General features: G+C 40.2%; 1 protein-coding gene across 2 annotated transcripts in view; it reads left to right on the top strand.

Annotated features, from left to right (window-relative positions):
* The window catches only part of NELL1 (neural EGFL like 1), a 761,891-nt gene that overhangs the window by 198,628 nt on the left and 545,260 nt on the right, over window positions 1–18,003 (top strand). For both annotated transcript variants that reach the window (XM_012735524.2, XM_012735523.2), the window contains exon 11: window positions 6,417–6,516. In XM_012735524.2, the coding sequence (XP_012590978.1) occupies window positions 6,417–6,516 (100 nt within the window). The remainder of the gene's footprint in view (window positions 1–6,416; window positions 6,517–18,003) is intronic.

Here is an 18,003-nt window from a genome sequence, read left to right as displayed (position 1 = left end):
CCTAAGGCAGTGGCAGTGGAGATGGAGAGGAAAAAGATGTGTCAGATATTTAGAAAATAGAATTGAAAGGACTTGGTGAGTGATTGGGTTTAAGAGAGGCTGTTACAAGGGGAGAAGGAACCCAAATGATGTCCAGGTTTCTGGTATGGTCACAGGGAATACCAGTTTCTATTTTTGGTTGCAAGTAGCAGAAACCGTCTCTGGCCAATGTGGTGATTTTACTGGAAGAATATTGGGGGGGCTCACAGAATCTCTGAAAGGCCAGAAGATGAGGCTTAGGACTAGGCAGGGACCCAGGAGTCCCAGAAGTTAGGAAGTGGAATCATAGCCATGGTCTAGTAGGGAGGAGTCTGGCAGGCATGTCTCTGCTGTGATTAATAACTTCTAATCATTTCTACTGTCCTTGAGTCACTTTAACACGTTTTAAAATCTGGGGAGCAGCATACTGTTAGCAAAAATTCAGTCATATGTCCAAGCCCTGATTATTCAAGGAGGAGAAGCATTTGGCCCCTTCAGCCTGTGTGAAGAGCCAGCCACCTGGGATTACCATCCCATTATGACTACATGCAATGGAGAAAGCATTCCCCAAGGGGAAACTATGGTACCCTTAGGAAGGGAGACTGGATCATGAGAAACCAAAATATGATAGATGCTTTCTTCATAAGGTGGTGATATTGCACTTCACTGAGGCAGGAGTATAAACATGTTTTGTGGGTGAGGTGTGAGTGGAAAGCAAATGGAGCCAGTTTTAGTATCTTTGATAGTATTTTGGCTACCCATTGCTATGAAGCGAACTCCCCACTGGGCACAGTGGCCCACGTCTATAATCCTAGCATTTTGGGAGGCCGAGGTGGGAGGATTGCATGAGGCCAGGAGTTGAAGACCAGCCTGAGCAAAAAAATAGAAAAATTAGCTGGACACGGTGGCACATGCCTGTAGACTCAGCTACTCGGGAGGCTGAGGCAGGATAATCACTTGAGCCTAGGAGTTGGAGGTTGCAGTGAGCTATGATGACACCACTGCACTCTAGCCCAGGCAACAGAGCGAGACGGTGTCTACAAAACAAAACAAAACAAAACAAAACAAAACAAAGAAACCCAAAACTCTAAAACTTGGTGGCTAAAAACATTAATATTATTATCTGTCATGGTTGTGTGGCTTGAATGGGCTCAGCCGGGCGGTTCTCACTTGGAGTTTCACATGCAATTGCAATCTGATGGCTGTGGAAGCTAGAATCCTGTGAAGGTTCGATATGGCTGGGTGTCCAAGAAAGCTTCTTTGCATACATGTCTAGCACCTCAACTAAGATGGACAGAACAGATATTTTCTCCATGTCTCTGGCTATGTTTGTCTGTCTGTCTCTTTCTATCTTTCTCTTTCCCTTTTTTTCTCTGCAGCCTATAGACATGGCTACCCTGGGCCTCCTTACTGCATGGTAGTCTTAGGGATTTCTCACATGGTGGCTGGCTTCCTGCAGAACCAATCCTGAAAAGACCAAAGTGGAAGCACCAACATTTATAACCTAGTGTCAGAAGCATTCTATTGGGTTATACAGGACCAGCCAAGATTTATGGTAGAGAAGGGCATTGCAATGGCATGATTCATTAGGGAGATGGGTATCTTTCGAGATCAGCTACCATAACACTTTGTGATATCATTTTCTACTTCAAAACACCCCTGCCCCCACACACATACCATGATGGGAATTTACCAAACCACAATGTTAGTGAGTTTTCATGGCTGGAAAATGTTAAGGATCAGAGAATTCCTTTAATTGGGTGGAAATCTACCTCCCAGTGCCTTCTACCCAGTGGCCTTACTTCCACCTTCTGTGGGGGAGCCGTTGGGGTGGTCCGTAACCTGGGCTGGCACATTGCCACACAGGGATGTTGGGAAGATTAAATGAGATAAGGGACATGTAGAACTTAGTACAGTGCTTGGCACGAAGTCCTCGATGAATGTGAACAATTCTTATTATTCCACATGATCATACATGTCCTCCTTGAACATAACACAGATGGATGTCATGTTCTCTGTGAGTTGTTTCACTTCTGGGGGAGGAAAGATGATTTGGATTCTAATACCTTGCTTTGCTCTTCCACCTCAGGGAAAGCTGGCATCATGATGAAAGGCAATTTTGTCCACTCTGCTGATGATCCCAGTACCAGCCATGTATATGTCACTTAGCACTAGCACCTGCTTTTGCATTCTGAGTGGAAGCAGTGGGTCACTCTAGCAAGGATCACCATCGTGACTTGATCTCCATCATCATCAGGGAAGATCAGGATAGACGCCATTTGAGAACTATAGAATATATGGGCATGGATTTGAGTGTCAGCTTATTTAAATAGTACTCACCACTGTTACCAGCACATTGTAGTTTCTTTGCACACTTGGATTCATCTTTTATTGTTTTTGTTTTGTTTTTACAATTTAGAAAGGAATTGGGGCAGACAGGTTATTCCCTTAGGCCAGGTGGTGTGTGTATGCATATATGTGTGCGTGTGTGTAATGATTTCATCCTTTGTTAAAAAATCATTGATTTTTTCCACTTATTGTCTTTCTGCAGTTATAGAATAGTTACATTGTGTACAGAGGAAAGGATCATTGACAATAATATTTAACATTTCTCGAGGACTTATTAATTTTTAGGCACTCTTTAAAGCACTTTCAAGACATTACATAATTTAAGCCTCATAGTAGCCCTGTGAGGAAAATACTGCCCAGACGTGGAAACTGAGGCACAGAAGAACAAGGCCCTGTAGCCAGTGAATGAGCAGGGACCTGAATGTGGGTGTCTGGCCCCACAGCCTTCTCTTAGCCTCTCCACTGCCACTCCTGATGCTGTGAGACTTATGCATAAATAATTCTCATTTCTGGATTTTAAGGGGATAGATGCAGAAGGATAGAATTACCACTTTGCAGTCTATCTGAGAATGCCAAATTGGTCAGGCTATGGCCCCACTGATTCCTTTGTTAAGGGGTACATTTATAAAAGGCCATGGGAGAGCTTCGGGACATATTTGATGGATGTTGTCGGCAGGGAGAGAGGGTGACAGGGCTAGGATAAAAGGGCCTCCGCTTTCTCCTAGGCAGCCTCTCTCAGATTGAAACCCTAATGCTCTATGGAATCTGTTACATGTAGTAAATTAAACTTTTCTCTTAGGCATCTAAAATGATACTATGTAAGTGCTATCTTTGGGAGAATAGAGGAAATAATTGCTCAGGTAATTTTCTGTATTCTGTGATTCAGATGGAGATCCTCAGTAGACAAAAGGCTGCCTTGAGATCCATTCATTTTTATTTCCTGGGGATCAATTGAAAGCTTCAGCAACATCCACTAAACAAGAAACAAACTCTGATATCGAATATTTTCACCAACTGTTTCCAGAAGTTAACATATTGTTTTTCTAAAAAATCAAGATGAATAAACTCGCCTAGCAGTCTTGTCTAATTTTGCCTAATTATTGCCTTTTTTTGCAACATTTCTTTAACCCAGCAACAGTTTTTTTACTTGAAGATGTGTTTTATGTATTAGCAGAAGTTCAGGTTGATGCACAGTGATTAGTACAGAACTTGAAAGTGTTTATCTTTGACCGATGACACAGAGACAGTTGCTCTAAATGAGAAAGAATGGAGTATTGTATTTTCCACCAACACAGAGATCCAGGGTCATAAAATAACACACCACAACCAGGAGGATTTAAAAATGTTAATAATCAGATGCTGCTTACTAGAGATAGTTTTGAAAATAAAGTAAAAAAGGTTGGTGCCTGATTAAGTACCTAGACTAAATGGATTTGGTGGCATTTATGCAAACAGTTCAAATTATTTCCAAATTCATGTAAAAGTATTTGTCTCTATTTAAACATTTGGAATTATGATCTTACTCATTAAATATGTTAAAGGTTGATTAGCATTGTTAACTGACTTAATCAGCAGTCGAAGCAAGTCCTTTCCATAAAATAAGAACCTTTTGTAAGTGACTATTTAACAAAATCTTCTGTAGTATTTTTAATATTGTTCTTGTTACAAAAGCAAATATTAATATATACACACCATATAAAATTTAGACTGTAAAGGAAAAAGTGTAAGGGAGAAATTGGAAAGCACTCCAGAATCTTACCACCTAGGGATAATCCCTCTTAACAGTTTGATTTTTGACAGCAAGAGTGAAATTTATCTTAATCGTCTTTTTAGTCTAGGTTCTCCTGGAAGCAGACCCTGAGCTAAGGATTTCAGTGGAAGTGATTTATTAAGGTAGCGCTCACAGGAGAAGCCGGGAAGAGTCGGGGGATTCGAGGTGGAGAAGGGGAAGAAACTGAGCGAAAGTGCAATTTTAGATGAAAGGTCAGACATACCTGGATCCCACGGGGGTTTCTAGAACATAAATTGCACTCTACAGATTGTTCCTCCTTGAGGTAAAGAGCATCCACACCATTCAGCCACTGGCTTTGGGCCATGAGCAACAGCATTGTAGAACTTGAACTTCTCTCTGCATGGACAAAACGGCTCCTGTGCCCAAGGGCAGCCCTCTGAAGGTGACAGAGGTGAGCCATTAGCAGCAAAGCATTCAGAAAGTTGGGGCTGGGCACATAGAAGCGATGAAAGGGCTTGAACAGTGTTAGCCACTCTTATTTATGCTGGGAGGCAGTCAATCATGAATAAATATGTTAATATTGAAAGATAGAGGCAATAATGGTAATTGAGCATTGTGTTTTCCTTTATGTGTAGCTGCTGAGAGTAAAGCTACTCATGTCCATTGATTTGTAATAATTGGTTTGATTCCCTGTTGTAGAAACGAAGACACATCAGGTAGGGGCACTAGCCTTAGGACTGGTGCTAACTCTTGAGGCTAGATGTGTTACCCAGCCTGGTCTGGATTGAGGAGTGAGAACAGGATATAGCAGCAAAGGGGAGGGCTGAGAGGGAGTAGCAGGATCAATTTTAATATTGTAGGGCCAGTTCTAAGACAGTCAGGAGAGCAGAAGGAGGTAGCTTGGGCAAAGTTGGAAATAAAGAGCAAAGGAGAAGAAAAGGCAAAGTGCAGAATGCCAGAGGCTTGACTGTCTGGGCTGCAAATTCTGAGAAAGGAAGTCATGGTTCAAATCTAAAAGATGCATAGTTGGAAGTTTAGATGTGACATTTAAAGTTATATTTCTGTTCATACTTAAGAATGGCCATACATGATAAGATGGGAGTTCTTGACAAACCAGAGATCGGTGGAACACTGGAACGATAGTCTTTTGGAGATGGAAAACTCACTATCTCCCGCACCCTTCTTGGTTGTGCAGCCCCATTCTCTTCTACCTGTTTGGGGAACTACCTTTTGGCCTTAAATGAGACTCCCCTTCTTAAGCTTGCTTCTTGGTTGCCTTAAATAGCTCCTTAAGGATGGGAGAGAAAAACTAAATGTTTTAGATAAAATAAGGGGCTCTCAGACCTTTTGTAAAAATGTTAATTAATGGACCAATCTTTAAAAATCAGCATAAAACTAAACACAGATGCTAGTAATATCAACAAAGAGGACCTTAGATGAACTAAGGTCATAGAGAGTCACCTTATGATTATTTAACATTTTATTGTAAGTGACTTTATTTACATCTAGGGAAAATCTAGTGCCCATCTAACTGACCCTCTTTCAGTTCATTCATACCTACATACCTTGGCTCTTGGCTGTTGCTTTTGCCAGGAAAGTCTCTTCTTCCTATATTCCATTATTCAAGTTCCCTCAGATGCGGCATCTTCATAATTTCACCCCATCTGGGCAGAATTAGTTATTCTCCCATGACACATTATAATCCCTTTATTAGAGCACATTTTTAGGACTTACTGTACTATGTTATGGTTTCTAGTTTAAGAGTTTTTTTTCCCCCCTTCCCTTCCATCCTGACTATGAGCTCATCAAGAACACAGAAGATGTCTTCTTTATCTTTGGGTTCACAATGCCTGTTATCCAGGGAAGGGCTGCTGGAACTGTCTCATTCATGTAAGCTCACTGTACATAACTTCTCAGCTTTGCTTTCAGCAAGATCATGTTGGGAACTCAAATTCAGCTATCACTAAAGTATTTACAGCACAGAAATCAGTAAATGTTACAAATTAGGCCTCTTCCACCCATCAGACAATTGTTAAACATATATCAGTATGTCAATGACAACATCCTTCTGCTCCATAGAAGATACTTAAAAACTGTTGAAATTATAGCTCTCTTTCTGTAAGAAAAGGAAATTTATCTTCTTTTCTGGGAGTTTCATCTATTTAATTTGTGATGTTACCATTTTTAGTAGAATTCCTGAGAATGTCAATTATTATACCTTATTATCACTGCAGGCTATTAACAAAGAGCTTTATAAGTTTGTATCATTGACTAAAAATATGAACATCTTTTTGTTTCCCCAATATTTGGCTTCCAGGGTGGAGTTTTAGTAAAAATTACGGAAACGTGCCCTCCTCTGAACTGCTCAGAAAAGGATCACATTCTTCCAGAGAATCAGTGCTGCAGTGTCTGTAGAGGTAAGTGAGCTTCGTGGTGGGTTGTGCTTGGGGTGGGGCTTGGGGTGGCCTTGCAGGGTGTGAGGGTTTAATGAATAGCCGGGTCTAAAGCTCTATTAGAAACTTGCATATCCCATTTACCTCTCTTAGCCATGGTCTCCTCAATTGTAATTGGAGGATAATAATAGTATCTACTTCATAATACTGCTGTGAAGATTAAATGGGATAATATATAAGCACCTAGCATCATGCTTAGCACGTGATAAACGTTCAATAAATGATAGTTCCTATAATAATGCTAATGATAGTTCCTATAATAATAACCATTATCATCATTATTACATTTTTCTCTGAGTGGGATCAGGAAGCATTCTTTTCAGCCCTGTACACAGGCCAATTCCCATCTCTGATAGAGAGTGACTTATGGTGAATCCTTACTTATAGGTTAGGTTCATATGCAACATTTTTATTTCCTGTAAGGAAAAATGCTTCAAATATGTAACACCTGACTGCTAATTATTTCTTGGGCAGAAATTGGTTTACTTCCTCTTCCTGGAATTCCCTTCATCCCTAAGTTTATTCTTTTTTAAAATTTTTATTTTTATTTTTAAAATTGATGTATAATAAGTTGTACACATTTTGGGGTTACATATATGTGATATTTTGATACATGTATACAATGTTTATTGATCAAATAGGGTCATATCACCACAAACATTTATCTTTATGTTAAGAACATTATAATTATTCTCTTTTAGCTATTTTGAAATATACAATAAACTATTATTAAACATAATTTTATTATTATACCATCGAATACTAGATCTTATTCTTTCTATGTGTGTTTTTTTCAACCCGTTAACCAACCTCTCTTCATGCCCCCTTCACTTCCCACCTTCCTAAATTTATTCTTATTTCTTCAAACTCCAGCTCGATTATCACTTTGTCTGAAACTTCTCACCCAGGCAGAATTAGTTGGATTAGGAGAACCTAGAATTTGTTCAAAATCTTAAAAAACAAATCCAGTTAAACTCATAGTTATTATTTTGAAACTATACCTGCCACAAATATCTCAAATAGCCAGTAAGTTATATCCTTTTTGGCTAAGCTTTGAAGCTTCCAGAGGTAAGGACCAGCAACCTAGCAGTTTAGCTCAGGTAACCTCATATTTAACTTTTTTTTCTATCTTTTCTCTAGCACAAGGATTGGCAAAATTTTTTTCATAAAGGACACAGAGTAAATACTTTAGGCTTGGTGGACCAGAAGGTTTCTGTTACAACTACTCAACTCTGCTGTTAGCACAAAAGCAGCACAGTTCATGGGTATATAAATGGATGTGACTATATTCCAATAAAACTTTATTTATAAGAACAGATGGCAGCCGTAATTTGTTTACCCCTTTCCTGGGTGCCTTCTGATACATAAAAATACTTTACATTTTATCATGGTATGTTTTCAGCTCAGGCACTCTGTAGTTGGTCATGAGAGAGAGATGCTTTGGTAAAATTCTTAGCAAAATTTAGTATGTTGATAGCCAAGAATGACTTTGAGAATCAGTGACATGTTAACATGCCATCAGAATATCTACCTTGATTTATCTGCTTTCATGACTACAAGCATCTTTGCAGCTGGGATACTTTAGAAATAGCTGAAGATTGAGTGGAATTTTCGGAGGGATGCATTTATTGGTAACCGATAGGGTGGTTAGGTAGGTCTTATAATTTAACGCAAAATCCATCACTTGCTATTTGTTGAAGTGCCAAATGGGACTCAGTTTATGTAAATCCTTTCTGATTTATGGTTTCATTAGAGCAGAATCATTGATTAGGCCACAGAAATTCAAGAGGGATTTCATTGCCCTGACCCAATTTACAACAGAACTGGTGCCACTGCTTCTGTCAGCGCTTGTCTAGAATGCGTGTCCTTCTTTGCCAGTGTAGATGCTGAGAGAGGTGACATCTCATTGAAAAGCAGACTCACACGGGATTTCCACTGCTAGAAATCTGGTGGCTTTTACCAGACTCAGCTTAGAGTGAAGAGAGGGAGGCAAGAGTGAGACTTCGTAGGTTTGATCTTAGCCAGAGCCCATCTGTGAAATGGGGAGCTTTCTTCTTCATACCTGTTTCCTTCTCAGCCAGGAAGCCACCAGCTCTTTTATTTGGAAGCTGATGGTTTTCTTTGGAAGTGTGTGAAGGAATTATTTTATACTCTTTGACTTCACATTTTGGCGTGAACTAGAATGTGTCTTCAGAAAACAGATGGTTGGAGAGGGATTTTTGTGGGAGGTGGGGTGAATTAAACCATTTGAATTTTTGCTATGTGACTCTCACCTTGGAATTCAGACCCTGGAATGAAGGAAGTATTATTATAGACTAAGGCCCTTTGCAGCCCCATCTATTGTCATTTCCTCCTTCCTCCTTGTTGACACATAGCAGAGGGAATCCCCTAGAACATCCAGCCCACTTGTCCCCATGTTTGGGCCTGCTCTGCACATCAGGCAGTCAGAAAACGAAAGGCATGTTCGTCTGGGCAGCGGGGTATCTCTTCTTCATGAAACCCTACGATTCAAGTGACAATTAACAAAAAGTCAATTCAGACAAGTGCAGAGCTCAATCATCTTGATCTATGTGCTCTCCATGCATTTTCCTCCATATCTCTTAATTTCAGTTTATTTCTCAAGAGCATCGTTAGAAGTAACATAATGGTTTCTTACAATTTGGTAAGAAGTACTTTCCCTCTTTAACTTCTCTTTGCTTTTTACCTTTTCTTCTGCATTCATATTTTCTGAGTGCAGTGTTGCAAGAGGAGGAGGGGGTTGGACAATTACTATTCTGAGAAGACTTGGAAAGCCCAGTGGACTTCTTCTAAGGCAAATTATTCAGTTTTTCTCACCCCTCCTTCTCCTTCCTTCACTCTAAAATAGAAAGTAATGAAAAGGTGAGAAACACTCAATTTCTATGTAAAGTAATTTGTATCCTGCGTATAGAAGGGCTGCACCATTTGCTTTGTGGACCGAGATTATCCACAGACTTCCAAGCAGTAAGCAAGCAGAGAGGTGGGACTCAGATGAGCTGAAATGCATATTTCAGGATGAGCACTCTGGTATGTTACAGCTGTATGGCTTCTGCCACCCTGATGTTATTGATTACAGAAACCAAAGTGGCTGCTGCCTTTCAATACTTGCATGGAAGGCCCTTCAATTAGCGTATTTATCATGTCTCTCTTACTGTGATGTCAGATCATTAGTCTGAGGGAAATCACCCCATGAAAGCATCATTCCTCAGAGTCTAAGTCAAAACCTTTCTCTTGCCTACCTGGAGAATTTGAAGTTTTCCAAGGTTTGTTTTCATTAGAACTCTGATGAGCTGCCCAACCTGGGGAGGCTTCAACTGGGAATTTGAGAAAACTGCCAAAAAGTGGTTTTTGCTTTATGACTCTAATTGGATAATTGTAATAATATCCATAGGGATATTATATAATTATATAAAATATAAAATAAAGGGCTTTCTAATCTTTTTTATATAACATCTGTTTTAATGATCACATTTTATGAATCAGTTCTTTAAATGTAGGAGACAAAGTGGGGTGAAGACATGGTTCTTACCCACATAGAATGTTTCTGTCATTGTCATGTCAGTGACTGTGAATGACATTGTTTTCAGTACCAGCTGATAAGCTGTATTTACCCTGTATATGAAATAAAGTTAAAACCCATTTTGCTAAGTTATAATGTGTTTCCTCAAGTTATAACTTGTTGGCTTGATTATGAAGTTAATTTTTTTGACTGAGTCTTACCATTTTCTTATATGGTTACCCCTCACTCCCTTCATTGACTAATCAAGATGAAAGGTGCAGACTATAGCTTTACATTGAGTTTTCCTGTTTGTGGGAATTAAACCTAAGATCTTACAGTTAAGAAAAACAGGCCCTGCTTGACTTTCGGTGTTTTTTTTAAATATCAACAGAACTGATATTCAAACTAGGGGTTTAGACACCTTGTCTCTTCAAATTTTGGGTCATGCCAAATGCTGTAACTAACTCCTCTGATCTTTAGAGAAAGAATGAAGGTAGCCAGCTGAACAGGTAGTTAAATCCACAGGGTTATGGGTGCAGCTGATATCCCCCTAGGAAAAGAACTACAGGACAGTCAGGGAGGAAACATGCAAAAGGAGTCAAGGTGGTGGACGCTGGCAGGGAGAAGCCCTTGTGCCAATGCTGGGGCTCAAGGTCTCAGTTACCGGCAGAACCACCCAGAACGGCCCTAATCACAGCTGCAGCTTTTGTCTGATGCCTCAGGACAGTTTGTGTTGGCAGCATGGAACTTCCCCTCCTCGCTGCACTGAGGTAATGGCTGTAGCAGGAGCCTGCCCACTTGAAGTATGAGACCATCAGGTGGAGAAGGGAAGTGGGAACTGGGGTGACATCTATGTCCCTGCCAGGGGAGAATTAATAAAAGTATGGATGTAGGACTCACAAGAAAAGCTTGGCCATGGATTTTCGTTGCTCTTAGAGAATGAAAAAAAAAAACACCAAAAAGCAGTCAACAACCTTGACCATGTGTCCTCAGGACTACTCCAGGAAAACACCCCCATCATTTGGCACATCCCAAAGTTCTTGGCACATTCCTCAGGGTTTTATTCCTCTCATAATCAGCTTTAATTGTATCTTCAATAACGCCAATGACTTTGGAGGGTTTTGCTGCATGTTTATGACTTTCAGAGTTGGGGGAAGAAGTTCTTTCCAACATCTGTTCCAAATATGTTTATCTGTAATTTTAATTCATGCTCACTTGCCTTGTCATCTGGCCTGGACTGCAGTCAGTTGAGATTATTCGTACTATTTAAGATTTTATGCCCTTCAACTCAACCCTCCCAAAGAGTCTGGGTGAAGTGATTTTTTTCTCTTCTAGTCTTCTTCCTAATTTAATGTGAATTTATGATTGAAATGGCTTTAGAGAGAGGATTTCAGGGTATCTGGGGTGGAGAGAAACCTGGACAAAGGGGCATGTAATGAGAATGTAAGCTAATGCCTAGATGGAGGAACTGGTGGTTTGTGGATGGGCCAGGTCCTCTGCATATTGACAGATGGGATTTGATCAAAATCCCTGTAACTGCAGGCTAAAGTGGACTAGAGAGAGAGAGAGCTGTAAGGTCAACTGTTGAGGCTGGGAACAGAGGATGTGTGAAGGAGAGTCTCAGGGAGTATGTGAATTCCATGGCCCTGAAGGTGCTACAATGGATTGGGGTCTGGGAAGCCTCCAGAGGGAGGCACATTGCACCAGAAAGAAGACCTGAAACTAAGGCGAGGCCCTGAAGTGACAGGAAGACCCTTAAATGTTGACTCTTGTAAAAGAAACCAATTGCTTTATAAGATAAAACCTGGGAGAGTCTGGAGCTCAGTCTCTTAACAGGCCTGCTCTGATGGCCTAACCCTCTGTCCACAAAAAAGCTAAATGAACATTCTCACCCTCAAAGTTCCAGGCTTCTCCTGTGCACAAAGAACTGCATAGGGCATCCAGTTCTTTGTGAAGGATCTTTGGGCTTAATCAGTCCATGGGTAGAGCTGACTCTATACCTCTGAGGCATATGGAATATACTGCTCTCAATCTACCATTACTCCTTATATGAATTTAAAGGTTAGGAAGGCAGTAGTAAATATGAGAGGCATTGACTTTCTGAGATTTGGGTTAAGGTAGAGGAATATGGCGTGCATCTTTAGCTTGTCCAGGTACATAATTTCAAAGGTAACCCACCTGACCTACCGGGGGATACATTAGGGGAAGGAGATTGAGGGCAAGCAATGGTATTCTATATAGAGTCCAACTTTAACTATTTTAAAGATGCTAAGTCCTGCCCGGGTGTTGTGGCCTATTCATTGCTTGTTGTGGAAGGAGTCATAGGAGCAAATCATTAAGGTACACATCCATCATTGGCTCAAAGCTAGAGATGAAGCAAAATGAGTAGATGGTTTCACCATAATTATAAATTATATTATAATTATAAATTATGTTATAAAGAGTACTGGCAACAGAACTTTAGGAGGAGTCCAAATTTTAGAGTGCCCCAACCAGAGGAGAAAGTGTGATCTCAACCTTTATGTTACTTCATTAATTTTCGCGTACATGTCATGGACACATGCTGCTCCATGCCTTTGAAACTCTTACTCTTTGTCCTGCCAGTGCCACTCATCCTTCAAATCTACCTGTGTTAGGACCCTTCTTTGTGATACATTCCTGGGGCACCTTGACCCCCTCTCTGTCATAAGATCCCATTCTATTCCAATGCTCAAAGTCAGCCATCTCTGCTAGAGTGTAAGATGAATGAGGGCATGTTTATGGTACTCTTTGCTCTAGCCCTATTGCCTGGCACAGTGCCTGGGCACTTGCTAGGTGCTTATTTGTTGAGCAAATGAATGGCATTTCTGCTAGGAACTAAAATTAAAGAGGAGGTCTGAGTGAAACCTGAAGCCTCATGTCAGTGGATTATGTGTCTTTTTCCAAGAATGTTCTCATTTTAACTACTTAAATGTGAGTTCCAAGTGGGTCTTACTCATCATGGGATTTCATCCATGGGTGGTATTCTCTTGTATGACAAGTTATTTTTCTTCTGACACTGAGTTCCCAAGCAATGGGTAACAGTGAAGTGTTTCCTGGAGAAAGAAACAGTTTTGTTTCTTTGGAAAGCTTCCAGGCATTTCATGGTCTAGATCAGTGGTCCCCAACCTTTTTTGGCACCAGGGACAGATTTCATGGAAGACGGTTTTTCCATGGACAAGTGGGAGGGGATGGTTTTGGGCTGATTCAAGTGCATTACATGTATCGTGTAGTCAAACCTCTCTGCTAATGATAATCTGTATTTGCAGCTGCTCCCCAGCACTACCATCACCGCCTCAGCTCCACCTCAGATCATCAGGCATCAGGTTCTCATAAGGAGCACGCTACCTAGATCCCTCACATGCACAGTTTGCAGTAGGGGTCATGCTATTAGAATCTAATTCCACTGCTGATTTGATTGGAGGTGGAACTTATGCTGTGATGCAAATGATAGGGAGTGGCTGTAAATACTGATGAAGTTTTGCTGGCTCACCTGCTGCTCACCGCTTGCTGTGCAGCCTGGTTTCTGGCAAGCCACGGACCAGTACTGGCCTATGGCCCAGGGCTTGGGGTCTGCAGGACTAGGCAATGCTAATGGCTGGTGGTCTTCTCAGGCTAGGGTTAGTGTTATTTGAATTTCCCTTGATGATTAAAATCATAGCTGGGCAGTCATGTTAGGTGGTGGAGAGAGACTGGGAATCATATTTGAGTTTTTAATCTCTATTTCATTCATCACTTACTAGCTGTGTACTCATTGGGAAAGTAGTTAATCTCATTGAGACTCAGTTAATTCATTTTTTTTTTTTTTAGATACAGTCTCACTCTGTTGTCCAGGCTAAAGTGCTGTGGCATCAGCCTAGCTCACAGCAACCTCAGACTCCTGAGCTCAAGCAATCCTACTGCCTCAGCCTCCTTAGTAGCTGGGACTACAGGCATGCGCCACCATACCCAGCTAATTTTTACATATATATTTTTAGTTGTCCAGCTAATTTCTTTCTATTTTTAGTAGAGATAGGGTCTCACTCTTGCTCAGGCTGGTCTCAAACTCCTGAGCTCAAAGGATACACCAACCTCTGCCTCCCAGAGTGCTAGGATTATAGGTGTGAGCCACCATGCCCAGCCAGTTTATTCATTTTTAAAATATTCTTTTAATCCTAATTTTGAAGGACTCTGAGGATTTATTCATTAACCCAACAATTATTGAATGCCTATAATGTGTTAGATATTATCTTAGGTACAATGTGAACAAATTTTCATGGTCCTTTCCATTGTAGAAATGAGCTTCTAGTGGGAAGATAGACATTTACCAGTTGTGATAGCTGCTATGAACAAGAAAATTAGAGTGGTATGTGAGAGGATAATAGGGCTTAATTTAGACTTTAGGGACAAGGAAGGCTTCTCTGAATAGATTCTTATATATTTGTGTGTGTATATGTGTGTGTTTGTATGTGTATATATGCATTCTTTTTTAAATTTTTTTTAGCATATAACAAGGGTACAAATGTTTAGGTTACATATATTGCCTTTGCCCCACCCGAGTCAGAGCTTCAAGCATGTCCATCCCCTAGATGGTGCCCACCGCACCCGTTAGCTGTGAATATGCCTATCCCTTCTCTCCCACCTGCCCGACACCCGATGAATGTTACTACTATATGTACACATAAGTGTCGATCAGTTAGTACCAGTTTGGTGGTGAGTACATGTGGTGTTTGTTTTTCCATTCTTGGGATACTTCACTTAGTAGCATGGGCTCCAGCTCTATCAAGGATAATACAAGAGGTGCTAGATCACCATTGTTTTTTGTGGCTGAGTAGAACTCCATGGTATACATATACCACATTTTATTAATCCGCTCATGTATTGATGTATTCTTTAAAAATTTTTTGCCCAGATTTATTAAAGTATAACTGGCACATAAAAATTATATTTATGGTCTATAGTATGATGTTTTGATATATGGATACATTGTGAAATGATTAAATCAATCTAATTATGCATTACCACCTCACACACTGATTTTTTTTTTTTTTTTTGTGGTCGTGGACAATTTAAGATCTACTCTCTTAGCTATTTTCCAGTATATAATATGTTGTTATTAACTGGATGAGTTTTTCTTATTATTGCTGTGGGGTGGAAGAGGAAGAGAGATTCAAGAGATATTTATGAAACAAAATTGGCAGAACTTGAGGAGGGCTGGTATTTTACAAGTGAAGACAAAGATGACTCCTAGTTTTCTGGTTTGCATGGAGAAAGGTGCCACAGATGGATGTGGACAGCCTGGGGAGTGTGGATTTGGGGGGCAAGATGGAGAGTTCAGTGCTAGCAGGGTGAGCTACGAGATGCCTGTGAGGATGTCCAAATGGAATGTCACTGGGCTGTTGGCTGTAATGACATATCGTATGTAAGGTGGGACATGCCAGACAGTGTTGTTTCCTGTGCTCTTGGAGGGGACTGTGAGCCCTCATTATTGCTTCTTGAGAAAGGTAGATGTTCTTAACCAGGGGCCAGAAATGATCGGGAACAAGTGTTGGCCCAGCTTTAATTTCTGGTAGGAATAGATTGGCAGAACCTGCAGCTGAGCCCTAAATGGACAAATTTTTAAAATTTTACAGGATGTAAGAAGGGTTGCAAGCCAAAAACATTTGTCAGGTAATAATCATCAGTAGATGTTTATGTCCCTAGGTATTTAAATCTGAGAATACTTATTTTCTTAGTGGTCCTAACAAGAACTTTAGAATCAAATCATGACTCTTTCACTTACTGGCTATGTTACCTTGGAGAAGAAAAGTCCCAGCCATATTTTCCTAATGTGTGAAGTGGAAATAATAATAATCTTTAGGGTTTTTATGAGAGTTTAATGAAGTAATGTCTGGTATATGCTTACCACTATGCCTGGCATGTTGGAACAAGTCAATGCATAGTACCTTTTTATAATTATGGTCTTTGTATTTGGGCCAGTTAAGAGATGGTACTGTGTGCTTCTAATTACAGAATAATTTCAAAGACTCTAGAGTCACTTATTAAAAATAACCAAGAAAAAGAACTTGAATGTTGGGCAATTTATTTATTTGTGTGTGTGTGTGTGTGTGTGTGTGTGTGTGTGTGTGTGTGTATGTGTTCTATAATCTGGTCATAGTTTCTAATTCAAAAAAAAGAAAAAGAAAGAAATGGACATTTAGGAAAGAGGGTGACTTTCAGGAGTCTCATGCATCAAGCCATGTTGATAACCAGATGAAGAGAAAAATGCACCAAAAGTCTAGCTGTAGGGCTTGCGAGAGAGACTGTGGAGACAAATCTCTAGGAAGGGAAGATGTGTATCTTAAATGTCATGTTATTCGGACACATAAGATAAGAAAGACAAAGCCTTTAGAAGAATTCTAAAATGTAGAGAATTAATTGAGGATTTATGACTTGGCAGCCAACTCAAACACTGAGATGTGGGGGTTTTAAAAATGATTGTGGCCAGCCTGGGTAAGATAAGTGTCCTAAAACTGGATTGTGGTGACGGCTGCACAACTGTGTCAATTTACTAAAAACATTCAGACTAGAAACTTACAGTAGGTGAGTTTTATGTACATTATACCTCAATAAAATATTTAACCAAAGAAATATGGTGAGTGGTAAGGGAGTCAAATTTGTCTTCCGGTTGATTAATAGAGGATATTGCATGTCTCTATAAATTCATTCATCTTTTAATTTGCTCCTTAATTTCCCCATCCATACTTCTTCCTATTTAATTGTCCATCCATCTATACGCCATGCATCTATACAATCGTCCCTGCATGGGAAGTTTCTAGTTAAGAGAAATGGATCAGACATAGACCCTGACTTAAAGAAGTTGGACATAGACCCTGACTTAAAGAAGTTAGGCTATTTTTGTTAAGAGGATTTGAAATTAACTGGCAGAAAATAAATACATTTTGAGAATGAGAAGAAAGCTACATTTTACTCTGTTTGAATATACACATGCAAAAAGGATACCCTTTTTATCCTTTGTAAGCTTAGAAACCTGTTGCTGTTAAGAGGACAGTGGAATAATTACTGATTAAGAACTCTGGCTTCAGTCAGACCTGGGTTATGGCTCTGTGTACCTTCCACCAGTGCGCTAACTTCTCTGAGCTGCAATTGCTACATCTGGAAAATGAGGAAAATATTTCAGTTTCATAGAATTGTTAGCAGAATTAAATGCAATAGTACATGTAAAACACTTAGCTGAGTGCCTAGAACATAGTATGTGTTCAATAAATGTTAATTATTGTTGTTACTATACCTGTGTCAGATTATTTAAGGTTCTCCAAACTTACCCTTCTTCTTCAAGGGTTGATGTCCCATTTCTCCCACGAGAATCTGTGTCCTGCCCCTTCTCAAGTTTCTACCTGTCATAGTTTTTCGTTATCTAGAAGTAATTTCTCCCTTTCTGAGACACTGTGACAATTATCCTGCTCACGTCTCACTTGGCACAGATTGCCTTGTATCGACTCCATATGTGGCTCATTTCTCCTTAGAGTTTGTAATTTCCCTGTGGGTAGAGCATGTAAACACATCTGCATTGTCCCCAGATGCCTGCACGGTGCAGCAGCCCACGGAGTAGGTGCCCCATAAGCACCAAGTGAATGATTACTCACTCACTTGTGCAGAAAGGTAAATGGGCACTGAGTAAATATCGCTTGAATGGAGGCCTACCTTAATTTTAAACAGACACGTTTTTGGCATAATTGTCAGGCACAATCAAAGTGGATTTGACATTAAGGTTGGTTTGTCCCCGGGGCCCTTCATTGTCCCTGAAATAAAATTTACCCAACTCCCTGCGCTGTGATTTGAGATGGCACATGCTTGATAGAGATACGCGTTGGAAATCACAGTGTTTGAGGAGCTTTGTTCCACGCTGTCAAATGAATGTGGAAAAAAAGGACAGT

The sequence above is a fragment of the Microcebus murinus genome, chromosome 4, assembly GCF_040939455.1.
Source record: "Microcebus murinus isolate Inina chromosome 4, M.murinus_Inina_mat1.0, whole genome shotgun sequence".
Lineage (NCBI taxonomy): Eukaryota > Metazoa > Chordata > Mammalia > Primates > Cheirogaleidae > Microcebus > Microcebus murinus.
The sequence above is the reverse complement of the archived record's forward strand: the minus strand, read 5'-3'. Positions and strand labels throughout refer to the sequence as shown.